Source organism: Ipomoea nil, unplaced genomic scaffold, assembly GCF_001879475.1.
Source record: "Ipomoea nil cultivar Tokyo-kokei standard unplaced genomic scaffold, Asagao_1.1 scaffold2701, whole genome shotgun sequence".
NCBI classification, from domain to species: Eukaryota; Viridiplantae; Streptophyta; class Magnoliopsida; order Solanales; family Convolvulaceae; genus Ipomoea; species Ipomoea nil.
In genome coordinates this window covers 1,653,603-1,671,334 of record NW_017619129.1, presented here as the reverse complement: position 1 = coordinate 1,671,334, position 17,732 = coordinate 1,653,603, and the positions used below count along the sequence as shown (strand labels likewise).

Below are 17,732 nucleotides of genomic sequence, written 5' to 3'. Positions count from 1 at the left end.
TATATAATAGTAGGCAGTGTTGGTCTAGGCAGTACGCAAATAGGCAAATATGTAATTATTTTTTTGCACTAGGCAGTGTTGGAAAATGGTGTATTTTACATTTATTGAATTGTGAAATTGTGAAATTGTGAATTGAATTATGCATTTATGCACTATGCTTACATTTTCATATGCACTATGTGAAATTGTGAATTGAATTATGCACTATGCTTACATTTTCATATGCACTATGTGAAATTGTGAATTGAATTATACATTTATTGTGTATGATTTTTAGTTATAATGACTTCATCAAGTGCTTCGGCTACTCAAAGTGTTGGATCTTCTGAAGCATCTATACTTAAAAGGAGATCAAATGATGTAGGGTGGAAATATGGTATTTTAGTTGATGGGAAAAATTTGGATAAAGTAAAATGCTTGTTGTGCGGGAAAGTTTTATCCGGTGGAGTGCATCGAATAAAAGAGCATATTGGTCATATACAAGGAAATGTTGCTCCGTGTTCTAAAGCTACTAAAGATGATCAACTTAAGTGTAAAAATGCAATCAATGAAGTCAAGATGAGAAGGAAAAATAAAAAAGTTAATGAAGATAATTTAAGAGCCGAGGTGAATATTGATAGTAGAAGTGAGTCAATTGATGTTGAGGACTTGCAAGGGTCTTTTGGATCTATGAAGCCACCACGTTCACTTGGCCCAATGGATAAGTTTGCAAGTGGCATAAATCCCGAACCTTTCATGAATTTTGGAAAGACATTGCAACAACAACGTATTGATGGTGCAATATGGAAGGAAAGGACCACTAAAGTGAAAGAATATATATGTAGATGGGCATATGAGGCCGCTATTCCTTTTCATGCATTTGAAAAAGATAGCTTTAAGATGATGTTAGAAGCAGTTGGACAATTTGGTCCCGGAGTTGAATCACCAAGTAGATATGAGATGAGTGAAACATTCTTGAAAAAAGAAGTTGATAAAGTTCGTGAGTCTTTGAAGAAACATGAAGAGGAGTGGAAGCTAAATGGGTGCTCAATCATGACGGATGCTTGGACCAATAGAAAGAGAAGAAGTGTAATGAATTTGTGTGTGAATTCAAATTTGGGCACCATTTTCCTTTCTTCTAAAGAATGTTCACTTGATTCACACACAAGTCAATATATTTATGAGTTTGTTGAGCATGGCATTGAACAAGTTGGAGTTGAAAATGTTGTTCAAGTTGTCACGGATAATGCCTCAAACAACATGGGAGCTTCAAAGTTGTTGAAAGAGAAGAGGCCAACCATCTTTTGGACTTCTTGTGCCACTCACACGATAAATCTAATGCTTCAAAGCATTGGAAATCTCCCGAGGTACAAGAAAGTCCTTGATCAAGCAAAGGCATTAACGATCTTTATTTATGCTCATCACACGACTTTGGCAATGATGAGAACTTTCACAAAGAAGAGAGATATAGTGAGGCCCGGTGTGACTAGATTTGCATCTTCATTCCTTACTTTGCAAAGTTTAGCCGAGAAGAAGATTGAATTAAAGGCAATGTTTTCTAGTAATGAATGGGAGGCATGTAAATTTTCCAAGATAGCTAAAGGGAAGGTAGCACACACAACCGTAACAAGTTTGGGATTTTGGCAAGGTGTAACGACATGTTTGAAGGTTTTTGCACCATTGGTGAGAGTACTTCGACTTGTTGATTGTGATAGCAAGCCATCAATGGGGTTTGTATATGGTGAGCTTATGAGAGCTAAAGAGGAAATCAAACATACTTTGTCCGATGTCCCAAGGAACTATAAATCGATTATTGACATTATTGAAGAAAAAATGAAAGATAGGCTTGACTCTCCTCTTCATTTGATGGCATATTTGTTGAATCCTTATTACCATTATAAGGATCCACAACTTCATTTGGATGAAGTTGTAGGTGTTGGAGTTGTTGATTTTTGTGATATTCTATTCGTCAATGATTTTGACATGCAAAATAAGATTTTAAGTGAAGAATTGCCAAAATATAAGAAGAAGGAGGGGATGTTTGGAAGAAGTATCGCAATCAAAGCATGTGGGGTGAATGATGACAACTTTAATCCCGGTAAGTCATTCTTTATTCTTTAATACTTTATTGTTTACTTAACTATATTTATTTATTTATATTTGATTATTTATTAATTATTATAAACTTTGTTTTGTAGCAAATTGGTGGTCAACTTTTGGTATCTCAGCCCCTTTATTGAGAAGAATAGCCATAAAGATTCTTTCTTTAACATCTAGTTCTTCGGGGTGTGAAAGAAATTGGAGCACGTTTGAAGGGGTTAGTAACTTAATATGATATTCTATTTAGTTTGTTATCAACTTGCCATGTTAAATTGTTAATATAAAATATAAATATGAATTATGATACTTAATACTTTGTTAATCATTAATTCATTATTTCAACTTTTGAATAATTTTATTACTTGAATTGTAGATACATACAAAGAAGAGAAATAGGCTTGAATCAAATCGTCTCAACAATTTAGTTTTTGTCCAATTTAATGCTACTTTGATGAACAAGAACAAGCAAGATAAAAATATTGAAAAGTTGGTTGGTAGTGATGCAAGTTTAGCACAAGATTGGATTGTGGAAAATGTTGAGAATGATGAGAATGAGCCGGGAATGGATTGCAACAATAATGCTATAGAAGTGGATGAAGCATTACAACCCCGTAGAAGTGCTAGATTGAGGGATCTTGATGAAGATAACTTTGAATCGGAAGGGGAAAGTGAGGAGGAAATAAATGAAGTGGAGTTTGAAGATGATGGGCAACGTGTTATTGAGCAATATGGACAAGATGAAGAAATTGGCAATGATCCTATTCAATCATGATTCAAGAATCACTTTGGATTTTAAAACTTTTAATGTTAATTATGTTGTAAGTTTGTAACTTGAATGTTGAATTTTTGTTGAATGTTGAATTTTTGTTGAATGTTAATTATGTTGTAAGTTTGTAACTTGTAAGTTTAAACAATGATACTTGGATGTTGTTTCATTAGTTGGATGATTAAATGTGGTATTGTTGTTTGAGTAATTGAGTGTTTGACTTGTTTAGTTGTTTGAAGGAATGTATGATAGATTGATAGTTTTATTATTTGGACGTGCTATTTGATTGAATGTTGAAAACAACTTCATTAAATTTGTCAAACTGCAAGTCTATTACTGTTTTTTAATTTTTTTTTAAGAGTCCGCCTAGCGCCGCCTAGATTCCGCTTAGGCCCCGCCTAGGCGCTAGGCGCTGCCCGGCCGCCCGACTAGCGCCTAGTGCCTACTGCAACCTTGGTCTGGATAGACCAAGAATACACAAGAAACAGACCGGTACTCCATTTTATGGTGGTTATAGGGTCTTAGACAAGGAAAACACTCGCAACCAAACACACGTATGAAATTGTAGTTGGGCGTTTTGTGAAAGAGACGGGAGTAAGGACTATGATTATTTAAGACCGAGGTAGGCATTCGATTAATTAAATGAACTGCCGACTCAAAAGCAAACGACCAATATTTGTGCGGTACAAAACTATGAGCTAATAAGGTTAAACCAGTTTCCACAACATGACGATGCCTACGCTCAACTAGGCCATTCTGTTCATGTGTGTGTGGACACGACTGTCTGTGTAAAATACTCGAGGCAGTGAATACAAAATGTAATTTACGATATTCACCCCCAGGTCCGACTGAATACTTTTGATGGGACAGGAGAAATACTTCTCAACTAGATTTTGACCGCGTAAGAACGGTACAAGCTGAGCCCTCCAGAACAGGTAGTTCGTGGCAGTAAGCTTGATCGAAACGTAGTGGTGGGCTTGGTGAAGCATATTGGGAGAGGGAGTGGTGGGAGAAGGAGCCTCCGACGCGACCACAGTGGCGACCGCACGGTCGGATTTCGTCGGCGGTGCTCCGTTGCTGGTAGGTGAGGGAGTGTTGTTTTGGTTAGAGGCCATAGGATCAGAAAAGGCTTTTGTATTTCCTTCACGTAAAAAAACTGATACCAGATTGAGGAATTGATTTGATGATTTATTGAATTACAGAGAGCTACGCACTACAACATTATATACAAGAGGAAAGCCATAATAGTAGGAAACAGGCTAAAGAATAGGAAATCTACACCTAAGACTCTAACTGTCTAATACACATGAACCACTAAATCGCATAGTTTAGGGCTAAGTAATAGATTTGGAAATCCATGGGTTATACCTCAAGCTTCAACCTCAAGAATCCTTCCATCTCCAACCTCAAGCTAGGTCTTCTTCTTTACCATCTCCATTTCTCAAGCAACAATAAAAACAATACCCAAAAAAACACATCTAAGCTTAGATAGTCTATCTCATCTTAGAGAACAAACCAACAAAGGAAGATGGAGAAGAAGAGATGAAATCTTAACAAGTCTTGGACCTAGGCTTTGCTAGAAGAAGCTCAAAGATGGAGAAGATGAAATTTATAGAGAGATGGGGAGAGAGACACGAGAGATTAATAAGAATGCTACAGATTTTTGGAGGAATGAATAGTGCAACAAGGAGAAAGCTATCTCTTATTCTTAGGGTTTGGGGTAAAAATGTAAAGATACAATTTTAGGGTTCACCTTGTATCATGGACCAAGGGCTAGAATTCAAGATTTAAAATAGTTTGGGGTTAACATGAATTTCCCAAAAATGATTCTTAGATAAACACTTGATTTAGGCTTCTCAGATTTCTTCCGGTTTCACTCGGATTGACTTTTGGGTCAAAAACTTGGTACGCTCTGTACCCGAAAATCTAGGATTTTAGATTTAAAATAAATCTCGATGTTGAATTTACTTAAAAGTGGCTCAAAATAATTTATTCAAACACTAATTTCATCGCAAAAATTTTTATGGAGCGAAAATTGGCTATTTTGGATTTTCTTAAAACCGAATTTAGAAAATTAAATTTTGGGTTGTCACATATATGGACTAACTGCTACACCCAAATGTAAGTATTAAATTGAATAGCAGTACTTTAATGGGAATTCGGAGCTTGTTGCTTGACTTGTCATAAATGGTTGTACTGTAATAGTTGAGACCCCCTTAATAGTTTATTGTTGTCTGGTTTGTATGATAATTTATTGAACATGTGCGTTGGTTGTCTGTTTTCTCCCCATGTGGGTAAGTCCCAACATTGTGTGAATTAAGATTTTTTTTTTATTCAGCCCAGATTAAAACTACATGTGGTCCATAATACTATGTGTTGCAAAAAAATGTGTCGGTTTAGTGAAATTGAGCTTTGTTCTTGTGGTCCCCAGTAGTTTGACTTGAAATTAATGTACTTATGTGCTGATTTTTTTAATGCCAGAAGATGAGCTAGATATGTATACTCTCAAACTATATTATGGTGGAGATCTAGTGCTAAAACCTAGAGTTAAATATAAGAATGATAGAATTGAGTATTTTGACAACTTTTCTGTTGAAGAAGGTATCATTTTAGAATTAAGAAAAATGATTAAAGTTTAGTTATAAGAAGGTTAAGTTTTGGTTTAAATATGGTTCTAAGAGTTACCCAAAAGTGAGATAGATTAAAACATATGTTGAACTGTTGAGTATCATGTATGAAATTCTTAAAAATAAAGAGGTTGGTTGAAATGTATGTAGAACATGTTGGCCGGTAATAAGGTGGAAAATCCCAAAATAATAATAATCCTATGGAAAGATTAATATTATATGGGAAAACAGAAACTGGGAAGGAAAAGGTTGAGTGTTTGGGGTATAGGTTTAGCACGAGTTCGAACACAAGGTTCTTTTCCTTAAAACCTTATTTGCTACCTCCCACAAGTGCTAGGAGCGTTGTGGCCTAGGTTTCCCAGGATAAAACGTGCTACGATTCCTTGTTTAAGCACCTAAACAAGGAACCCGGCAAACAAAACACAGTATGAACACTGTTGGCAAAAGAAGAGAGTAGAAGCAGAAGTTTTGAAGCTGAAAGCTACTGGAATTCCTTAGTTTCGTGTGTTGTTTTTAAAAGCTACTGCTCTACCTCTCCTTATATAGGGATGTTGGAAGGGATAACATTCAACATGGCCTTTAATTGGTATTAAACCAATTGTATAACACCTGTAACGGTCACCCACTAAGTGGGATTAAACTCAGAATTTAAAATTGGAATTAAAACAGTATTAATTCCGTAACAGATGAGTTTAATCTTCTGCACTTTCGGGTTTCAGACCGTTGGGTTGCAGGTTCACACGAGAGCACTGTGGTGCAACCTGAGAGTGCACTACTCTCGTGGTCACAGATGCACGAGAGTTGTGCTCTCGGTGCACCACAACCTCTCGTGCTACACACGAGAGTAGGTGCTCTCGATTCGGTTCTGGCCGAACCAAGTGACTATACCAGATGGAAAATGATACCGAAGTTAGGCATAACTTAGCCCGCAAGGCCAGCCCATTTCCGGACGACATTCGTGCCCGCAGGTGCCGGCGCACGCAAGCTCGGGCTTGATTTCAAGCCTTTTTGATGTCCTCTAGTTGGATTTTGATTTGCACCCCCACCCCCCCCCCCTCCCCCGCGCGAGAGAGCCTCTATGCTATACAATTCTACAAGCTTGAAAAGAGCTCATGTATATAAGGGGGGCAAATCTTGTTTCCAAACCAATGTGGGACAAAGTCCTACATTTTCCCTTCATTTCCCAACTTAAATGGGTCTACTTTGAGAATCAATATCTCATTCACCCATTATCCGTTTTGAGCGTACAATATATCAATCTCTTCGTCTTACTACGAAGAATCCGAATCCACTTTGACCCGACCCAAATCGGAAGTGGACCCCACTGATAATTGTACCACAAAATAGCCACTTAATATGCCATTTTATGCCATTTTAAGCTAATTTTTCCAACAGAACATGTAGTAGATGACGAGTGGGACTATGAGGTAGAGGCAGAGGGGTACATTTCATATGGGTTATGGGTGCAATATGAAAGTAATGTTCCTTTACACGATTAGGAATTTGAAGTTGGTGAAGGTTCTGATAATGGTAGGACTTTAGAAGACAATGTGAATGTGAATGCTACTATGAATGCCTCTGAGAATGCTGTTTTGAATGTGAATCCGTCTGTGAATGCCTATGAGAATGTTACTGTGAATAATAATGTTAATGCTACTGAAGTTAGGGTGTCTAAAATTAGAAAAAATAAACAAAAAGTTTTAGATAATGGGGAAGAAAAAGATTTTGTCTCTGAAGAAGAGTTGAGGAGTCTGTATTCATCTGACTCAGACTTGGAGCTATCTAAACCATCAAATGTTTTTCATGAAAAAGATCTTGAAAAAGAAGGATTCAAGTTTGTTGATGGCATGATATTTAACAGTAATAATCAGTTCAAATGGGCTGTAAAACGTCACCAAGCACTTAGGAAAAGAGACATAAATTTACTAAGATTGAACCTGCTAGATCTATTGTTGTATGTAAGGATGACAATGGTAAATGGAAGATGTATGCTTCAAAGAGTAATTCTAGGAGCCTACTGAGCATTAAAAGTTATAATCCCGACCATACATGTTCTGTTCAAAATGACATTAAGAAAGTTAGTGCTAAATTTCTTGCTAAGTACTATCAAGATGAGATCAAAATTGCTGATGATTCATTCAATAGAATTCAGTTTCAACAAAAGTGAAGAAGCAATTTAATTGTGTAATAACTAATAAGTAAACATCAATCGTGGAGGACTAAGAGATTGGCACATAAGGAAATATATGGGGATGATCACAAACAATTTGAAATGCTTTGGGATTACCGTGAAGAGCTGATGAAAAGCAATCCAAGAATAACTGTAAAATGAAACATGCTGGGAATTACACAATCAAGGGTAGTTCAAGGTTTATGAGGTTGTATATTTGTTATGCAGCATGTAGAGAGGGATTTCTAGCTGGTTGTAGGCCTTTCATTTGGTTGGATGGATACCATTTAAAGGGGTGCCAATTACTAACTGCAGTTGGTGTTGATGTGAATAATGTAATGTTCCCAATTGTATTTGCCATTGTAGGAGGGGAACTGAAAGAGACATGGGCATGGTTTTTGGAATTGTTAGACCAAGATTTGAACATTTCAGAAAATCCTAATGCTTAGACCGTCATCTCAGACAAGCAAAAAGGTTTGTTGCCTGTTGTGGAGGAACAACTGTCAGGGGTAGAACATAGGTTTTATGTGAGACATATGCATGCTAATTTTGTTAAAGATGGATTCTTTGGGTAGTTATTAAAGCAGAAATTGTGGGCAATTTGTAGAGCCACTACTCTACCTGAATACTTGACTAGAATGGAAGAGTTGAAGAAGCTCAATCCCAAAGCAGCTGATTGGGTTTTTGCTAGGGAACCACACCATTACAGTAGGGCTTTCTTTAGCTCTTTTCCAAATTGTGATATTCTATTAAACAACCTGTGTGAATCATGGAATAGTTCAATCTTACAGTTCAGGGCCAATGGAATTATAACAACTAGTATTTTTCCCGTGCGATGCGCGGACAAATTAGTTTTATAAAAAATGTAAATATGGTATACAATGTAATATTTAAATGTTAAGACAATAAATGCATTCATATTGCTAATCTCATTTACAATAATGATATTACAAAGTTAAACAGACAGAAAAAGGCTCGAACCATCTCGTGGTTTACACACAAAAAATAATAATGATCTTATAAATTTATTAATATGCATTCACACTTAGACGAAAAACTTTTTTCCCTACTTGATTTTACTTTACCTAACTTTCTTTGTAAATTATTAAAAAACTAATCAAAATTACAAACTATTAAATCAATTGACACTAAATAATATAATATAATAAAAAAATAAAAGTTTTAATATAACAAATATTGAATCAATATATAATTACATTTTTTAAAAAATTTTATGGGTCCAACCTATCCCATTGCAACAACACATTTTTTCAATGCCCACTCACACTTTTGGAGGGAAAGCTATGATTATGCTATATATATATATATATATATATATATATATATATATATATATATATATATATATATATATATATATATATATATATATATATATATATATATATATATATATATATATATATATATAGGCATTACAAAAATAAAAAATAAATCAATTGACACTAAATAATATAGTATAATAAAAAATAAAAATTTTAATATAATAAATGTTGGGCCAATATATAATTACATTTTTTTTTTAACTTTATGGGTCAAACTTATGTCATTGCAGGCTTGCAGCAGCTCATTTTTCCAAAACCCACTCACACTTTTGTAGAGAAATGTATGATTCTGCTTTATTATATATAAAGATAAAGATAAAGAAGATAAAGATAAAGATAAAAGATGTGTGAAAACATTAGGGTATACCTAATGGTGAGGATGCAACAAAATAGAGACAACATGAAGAAAGATCCTTTGAAAATATGTCTCAAGATAATGAAGTTGGTAGAAGAGGCCAAAGACAAGTCCAATGACTGCACTACCTATAGGTCAAAGGATGTGTATGAAGTAGAAGATTGCTATGGAAGGAAATATAAAGTGGATTTAAGCCAATATCATTGCTCCTGTAGAAGATGGGATCTCACAGGTATGCCTTTGCTCTATTTTCTAATTATATTTAGACATAATGAATATATACTAAAATATTTGTATACTGTCCACAAGTATCCCTTGCAGCCATATCATTGCAGCCATTAGGAAGAAAGGGTGCATTCCAGAAGAATATGTTAACAATTGTTATAGTGTGGAGTCCTACCTGAGATCTTATGAACTAGCCATATTACCGGTTACTTCTTCAGAGTTATGGCACAAGACAAGTCTCACACCCCTATTGTCACCCAAATATAAAGCACAACTAGGAAAGCCAAACAGAAAAAGAAGAATAGGACTGGAAGAATTAGTTGCAGATCAAACTGGAAACAAGGGAAAAGTTTGTGAATTGAAAAGGTGTACTGTCTGTGGAATGAAAGGTCATAACTAAAGAAGATACAAAGCAAAAAACAAGCAGGTTGGAAGGGGGAAATCAGTTTAAAAGTATCTTAATTAAACCAAATTACAAACATGTAAAATCGAACTTTTTGCAAATAAAATTGTACAGGCGGTTGAGGAAGAAGCAACAACAACAACAATAGTAGAGGAAGGTGTCCAAGCAGAAGCATCAACATGAGCAGAGCAAGAAATAGAACTACAGGATGTTGTTGTTGAAACACACGTGCCAACATCTATACAAGATGAAATGGTAAGTTGAAGTAGAGCATGTTATTATTGAAACTCACTAGAATGCAAACAATTTTTGCTAAATGCTTACAAAATATGTGCAGGACATGATGAATTCTCAACCAAGTCAAAATGTTGGAAATCATTAACCTCAAGTATCATATTTCATTTCATCACACATGGAACAACTTCCAACAACAGACAATGTCATTAGGAAGGGGGGAAAAGAATTTGTTACTTTATCAACTCTACAGAAGAAGAAGATGAAGGTGTCCAAGCATAACCAAAAAAATAAAAAAAAACAGTCTTAAATTATATGAATTTGACAGTACTTTTGTATTTTGTTGTTTTTATGTATTTTGCAACAACTGAATGCTTAAAAACTTTGGCAGTATTTTGTGCTTTTGCAACAACTGAATGCTTAAAAACTTTGGCAGTATTTTGTGCTTTTGATGAATTATGCCAAACTTTGGCAGTATTTTAGGCTTTTTGACAGTATTATGTACTTTTGTATTTGGCAGTATAAACTCTACTAATGTATTTTGTGCTTTTGATGAATTATACACAGCTTCTTATGATCCTTTGTGGCTTTTTGCTATTGTGCTTTTGTGACTTTTTTCTTTTGCACTTTTGTCTCTTATGTGCTTTTGGACAGCACACTGTGCTTTAGAACAAGGACATTTTGAACAAGATTATTAGACAACAACATGAACAAGAAATAATGATATGCAAATCACCATAAACAACTTCATTTTTCATTCAAATACAAAATAACATACATCATCACCTACTACAGTTTCAATTTGATCTAGTCTCTATTTTGTAGCAAACTAGCAATAAGTTCATACAAAATACAAATAACAGATTCCCATATCTCTTCCCAAATTAAAGAAATACAAAATAACATACATCATCACCTACTACAATTTCAATTTGACCTAGTATCTATTTTGTAGCAAACTAGCAATAAGTTCATACAAAATACAAATAGCAGATTCTCATATCTCTTCCCAAATTAAAGGAATAACATACACCATCACCTACTACAGTTTCAATTTGATCTAGTCTCTATTTTGTAGCAAACTAGCAATAAGTTCATAATCAAAATACAAATAACATATTCTCATATCCCTTCCTAAATTAAAGGAAGTTTTAATCCTACACTTAACTCCCCCCCCCCCCCCCCCCCCCCCAAAAAAAAAAAAAAAAGAAAAACATACTTCTCCCTCTTTGGTTATTCAAAGCAAATTCCAGCCTAGTAATCTTTACTGTCAGTTGTTGCACCTCAACCTCTTTCTTTTCCATCTCAATTTCAAGTTTATGGATTTCATTCAGATGTTTATCCAATCGTTTAAGTAGTCCTCTAATCAATTGTGTTACTCGCTCAGTCACATCGAGATCTAACCACTAAAAAAAACCAACTTCCATGCCCCTGCAATTATTCCCAACACACTTTATTTAAGGTTTATTCATAATTATCTAAAATGAATATTTGCAATCAGAATTACTTACACCATATCTTTGGCATGCTCGATATCTCTCTCCTGGATTCACATAGCTCAAAGACATTTTAACGGGTGCATGAAGACCACAATGACAACATATCTTCTCCATTGGTGAACATGCAAAGCTTTGGCTTCCCACATACATATCTTTAAGCAAAATCCCATGTTCCATTAATTAAGGTTGTTTAAAGGGAAGAGAAGAAGAAAATAGGAAGAAGGACAAACCTGGTTGTCGGTGGCCGGAGAATAGGAACAACGAATAGAGGCTCCGGTCTTCAATCGTCTTTTTGTTGTAGCAGGAGCCAAGGTCTTCAATCGACGAACTCAAATGAGGGGAAAGGGAAAATATAAAAAACCAAAAGGAAAACAAGTAAATTACATATTTACCCTGAGTTAACGGTGTACACTAACGGGGAACCACATGTCCATTACGAACTTACGAGAGTAGCTATATATGCACCGTTTTGATAATTGAAGGATAACATTTACACTATTCATAATTCAGGTGTGATATTGATAATTGGTATATTATAGAAAGACATTGTTTATAACTTTCCCTATAAAATAAAGGAAAAATACTATACTCCAATTTTCTACTCCAAACTTTATTCTCATATACAAAATCTTTGATATAAATACTTATACGGTGACTTACATGAAAAAAGTAGTTGATCTATGCTCACCACACACGATAGTAGGATTTATGAGTTCATGTAACATAACTCAAAATAAAGTCATTTTAAATCATGATTCACACTAGTGAATCATATTTCGCGATTTAATTTGCCGAAACTTTTCGTTCAGGCCCCTACTCACGGTAGGATCCACAGCACGTTGTCCACGCGTCCGGTTTTAGTTGGTCCAACCATGTCATAGAGGTTGACATGGGAATCGGTCCTCAAATATGGTTCAGTTTATACTCAGAGCACTGGATTTTGGCCCCGACCGCGGAACAGGTTCATCGTCGTCAACGCCGTCAACTCCTGAGAAGAGAGAAATTTTCCGAACTAAGAGAAAATGTCGAGATCGCGGATCTGCACAGCATTGGCAATCGTAGCTCTGTTCTTCTCGGCGGCCTTCGCCGACGACGTCGTCGTTTTGACTGAAGAGAACTTCGAGAAGGAGGTCGGCCAAGATCGCGCAGCTCTCGTCGAATTCTACGCTCCTTGGTATGTATACTTCCTCGTTGTTCTTAGACTGTATTATGTTCCTGTTCGCTAAAGCTTGATTAATCGTACTTTGGATTAGATAAAATTTCGATTGCCATTTAAGTCGGTCCATAAATAAGTTGGAAGGGATTACTGATTATTCCAATCCATGATCATAAACTATAGTTGTAATCCATAGTCGCAAGCTTTATCAAATGGACACTGTGTACTTGTGTACATTTGTGACTGATTTATGATAAATGGAACTGATCGATACATCACTGTTTGTTTGTTTGTTTTTTTTTTAAAATAATTTTATTTTGGCGTTGACTGTGCGTTTTTTATTTTTAGATCTGCAATTTTGAGCTAAATATTTTTTCCTGGATCTGACTGCGAGGGAGGGTTTTGGAATCTGTTCAATTTTAGTGATTTAAAGGCTATTTTTGTTCTTGAATTGTATTTTAAATGGCTATTTTTGTTTTCTGTGCATGTAAACTACATATTTCCTAGGAACTACTTTATTAATATAAAAAGAAGTATTGATGATTTTATGAAAACTGCAAATCCAGGAATTCTTCAAATGTGTTTTGAGCTATGGTAGAAAATATTTTGTGTTTTAAAAATCCTTTCCTTTATTCTGTTTACATTTGCTGTTTTCAGGTGTGGGCACTGTAAAAAGCTAGCCCCTGAATACGAACAGCTTGGTGCAAGTTTCAAGAAGGCAAAGTCTGTTCTTATTGGAAAGGTCAGTTCTTTTACCAGCATGGAAGTTTGAGGTTTGTTGCAGCATACTAACAGTCTAACAGTTTAACATGAAACACTAATTCTTGACGCACTTGATTTTATAAATATGGCATGCGAGTTTCCTTTACTTTTTGTTGGTGCACTAAACCAATGCGATTTGCCTTTGTATTCATCTGCATGAGGGTGTAAGTGTTTACTATTTGTCAATTGTCATTATCAAAAAGAAATGTTCAAAGTTTGCAATATGATGCTGTAGGTGGACTGTGATGAGCATAAGAGTGTTTGCAGCAAATATGGAGTTTCTGGGTACCCCACCATCCAGTGGTTTCCTAAGGGGTCTCTCGAGCCAAAGAAGTGAGTGTGTCTGTGTATATATATAGTTGCATGTATATTTGTAATTGTCAAATGCATTATTTCTTGTGCATTTATCTTATGAAATACAATGATCCTATTATTTCTTAGGTATGAAGGTGCACGAACGGCAGAGGCCCTTACTGAGTTTGTGAACACCGAAGCAGGTAATAGCCTGACTTGCAGTTGAAATCAATAATTTTTTTAATGGGATGATTAGGAAATCAAGCCAGAAGAAATTAGAATTTTTGTTTTCTGAAATCCGTGTTCATTTTATATCACTTTTACTTTTAAGTTTTAATATTGATTTTTTGTTCATCTTCAAAAACTAGGCCTTCTGTTAACATGCTTTGCATAAATAGCCCCATCTCAGCTCCAATGGTTTGTTTTGCTGCTATTGTATTACTTGTATACCTTGGATAGTTCATATTTGGATGCTTTAAGAGATGTTGTGCTAGGAAAATTCTGTGCAAGAACTTGTGGTTCGTGTCCCCTTTTCTGACTTTGCTAGTTGTAAGAACGAATTTGTTTCCAGTCTTGTTCAATGTAAACAGTATGTTAATGTAGTAAACAACAAAATTTTCTGAATTTCTTCTATCTAGTGCTGAATGATCTTAGATTCACAGTTTTCAATGAATATTCTTATATGTCCAGGAACAAATGTTAAGGTTGCTGCAATCCCTTCAAATGTTGTGGTATTAACTTCTGAAAACTTTGAGGAGATTGTCTTGAATGAGAAAAAGGATGTCTTGGTTGAGTTTTATGCACCATGGTGAGCATTTTCACTTTTCTTTGCATGATTTCCTCAAGTGAGACTTTGTTTGGTTTACTTGATTTTTCTTCATAAAATATACAAAAGTAGTCTACAAAGCTGGGTAATTATAGATTAGCTTTGTATCAACTACAATTTTGTATGTTCTCCCATTCTCATCTGATTTTACTTTACCTTTCACAGGTGCGGTCATTGCAAACACCTTGCTCCAGTGAGTGCATTACTATCTTAGTTCTTATGGCTAGCATGTACAATTGCGGCTATGATTTTTAAAACTCATTTCCTTTCTCTATTTGTCTTTAGACTTATGAAAAGGTTGCAACTGCATTTAAATTGGATGAAGATGTGGTCATTGCTAACTTAGATGCTGACAAGTACAAGGATCTTGGAGAGAAGTAAGTTGTTGAAGTTGAATATTGTCTATACTAGGAGATAGGCTTTTATCTAGGCAAATTCTCCTATGAGAATCCGTGAGACGGGTCAGGTTTTTGATAAGTATTACATTTTCCTACATAAGTATTACAATTTTCATCATAAGTAACTCTTCAACTCTTAGTATTATATTTTGATTTAAAAGTATTACATTTTTCATCAAAAGTATTACATTTTTTGTCATAAGCATTACACTTTTTCTCATAAGCAACAATTAAATAATTTATCTATGATTACTGATTAGTATTATATTTTTTCTCATAAGTAACTATTCAACCTTAAATATTACATTTTGATTAAAAGTATTATATTTTTTTCTCAAAAGTATTACACTTTTTCTTATATTCCTGATTAGTATTACATTTTCCAACATGAGTATTACATTCCATCAAGACCTGACCTGTCTCAAAAATTAGGATCTGTGAGGCGGTCTCACAGGCGACTCACTCTTTTAACTATTAAAGCTCAGTTACTACCCCATTTTAAGTCAATGCTATATTTTCTGTTTTGCTCAATCCCACTCATGAAAAGCTGAATTCATTTTCCTAGTTGGACATGTCGTGACGCTATTTTTCTGCTACACAGGTATGGTGTAAGTGGTTTCCCCACATTAAAATTCTTCCCAAAGGGAAACAAGGATGGTGAAGATTATGAAGGTGGCCGAGACTTGGATGACTTTGTAAACTTCATTAATGAGAAGTCTGGCACTAAGCGTGATGCAAAAGGGCAACTTACTTCTAAGGTTAGTGGCAGATGAATGCAGCAAATCATTTCTGCTTAATGTAATCCTATTTTTTAAATTCTTGTTACTATTGTCATGGTTTAGGCTGGACTGGTTGAACACCTGGATCAATTGGTGAAGGAGTTTTTGAGTGTTAGTGATGCAGAGAAGAAGGCAGTACTTGGTAAATTGGAGGAGGAAGTTGAGAAGCTGTCAGGTTCTTCTGCAAGGTAACATTATTTGCTTATCATATAGCTTGCCTGATCTCACTGTAATCTTTTAGTTAGTCAATGTGGAAGAATATTATTCTCTGAGGATTTATGTCCTAAAATCCATGCTATTGTTTTCTAATTTTTCAGTTTACTATTTCTTAATCTATTTTCAGACATGGCAAGATATATGTAAAAGTTGCCAAGAGTTGCATGAATAAAGGAGCTGACTATGCCAAGAATGAAATTCAACGGTTAGAACGCATGCTCGCCAAGGTAAATTATCTTTTGTCACCATATAAGGTTTTCCTTTTCATTTTTTCCCCTAAAAACTACCTATAGGCTCTGTTTGGCACACGTAGTTGAAAAGCTAGTAGCTAATAAGCTAACTAATTGAAATTAAAGTGTTTGATAAAATTAATTTTTGAATTAGCAGTAACGTGTGAAAAGACATAAAAGGATAAAGTAAAATATTAGGATTTTGATTGATGAAGGGTAGATGATGTTATTTTTGTAAATTAATAAATATAAAAAAGGGAAAAACGTTAAAAAAACCCAGTGAAATAAGCTATAAACTCTAAAATAAATTCTATCAAACGGAGCCATAAGCTGTTCCACGTGTTCCTTTAGTTTTGGTAGTATGATTTTGTGGTTAATTAAGTATAATGAGTGATTCTCACATTTCTTTCCTTGATATTCTGTGGCAGTCAATCAGTCCAGCAAAGGCTGATGAGTTCACCCTAAAGAAGAACATACTTTCCACCTTCGCTTGATGAAGTTTCCTTCAGTTAGTCGCTTTTGGCATCTGTAATTTTGGTTACTGGAACCACCTTCACAAATTTCAGGAATAGACCGTGCTGCACTTTTTTTGGTACCCATGTATAATGCCAATTTTTACAATTGAGCTTCTTTTCTTTTGACAGTAAACATAGGAGTAGACCGTTTAATGTTTCCTGTTCTCTCGCTTAATCATGGTTTATGAATGAAAACACTGAGGAAGCTTAGTACTTTAGTGGGTTCTAATGTTTTCTTTCGATTCAGAACACAACTGAACTTATATAGCACGATAAGATAAGCTATGATGGATTGATGGTTATAAGCCGCTAAAATAGATTTACACTTAAAAATGGGAAGAACAATGGTGAATGAGGACCATAAATGGGAAGAACAATGGTGAATTGGATTGCACATTAATGGCTATATATGCTCACTGATCTGGTTTTTTGTTGATGTGCAAGGCATTATGTCCCCAACCCAAAGTACTTTATCTTAGTTCTACTATACCAGGTTCTGAAGGAGTCCCAAAAGGTGTTGATATTGTCTATGAGTCTGTTGGTGGTAAAATGTTCAACTTATGAGCAGGGACGAAGCCAGGATTATGTGATGCGGGGGGTCAATCACAATTCAAGAGTGAACAATTAAATACATTAATATTCATTTAACATATACCAAAATAGATTATTACATTACAAATGTATTAAAATTTATAACATCTCTCTTGCATATCACGAAAATCATCTATAATTGAATCTATATTAAATTGTTTTTGCAATTTTCATTTCAATGTACACTAACAAACAATCATTAAAAAATCGATCATCCATCTTGTTGAGATGTTGAATCTTCAGAATTCTTTCTTTTAAAAA

General features: G+C 34.9%; 2 protein-coding genes across 2 annotated transcripts; both read left to right on the top strand.

Annotated features, from left to right (window-relative positions):
• The first annotated feature begins 282 nt into the window (after window positions 1-282).
• Window positions 283-2,851, top strand: LOC109155351. The gene is made up of 3 exons (XM_019303036.1): window positions 283-2,077; window positions 2,178-2,296; window positions 2,453-2,851. Exons 1-3 carry the CDS (start codon window positions 283-285, stop codon window positions 2,849-2,851), a joined length of 2,313 nt encoding a protein of 770 aa, XP_019158581.1.
• A 9,767-nt stretch (window positions 2,852-12,618) lies between these two features.
• On the top strand, window positions 12,619-17,098 carry LOC109155415 (probable protein disulfide-isomerase A6). Its single transcript, XM_019303115.1, has 11 exons — window positions 12,619-12,878; window positions 13,518-13,602; window positions 13,858-13,955; window positions 14,064-14,119; window positions 14,607-14,724; window positions 14,908-14,935; window positions 15,028-15,119; window positions 15,742-15,898; window positions 15,983-16,107; window positions 16,263-16,362; window positions 16,794-17,098. The coding sequence occupies exons 1-11, from the start codon at window positions 12,727-12,729 to the stop codon at window positions 16,857-16,859; spliced, it is 1,077 nt and encodes a 358-aa protein (XP_019158660.1). The 5' UTR covers window positions 12,619-12,726; the 3' UTR covers window positions 16,860-17,098.
• The last annotated feature ends 634 nt before the right edge of the window (window positions 17,099-17,732 follow it).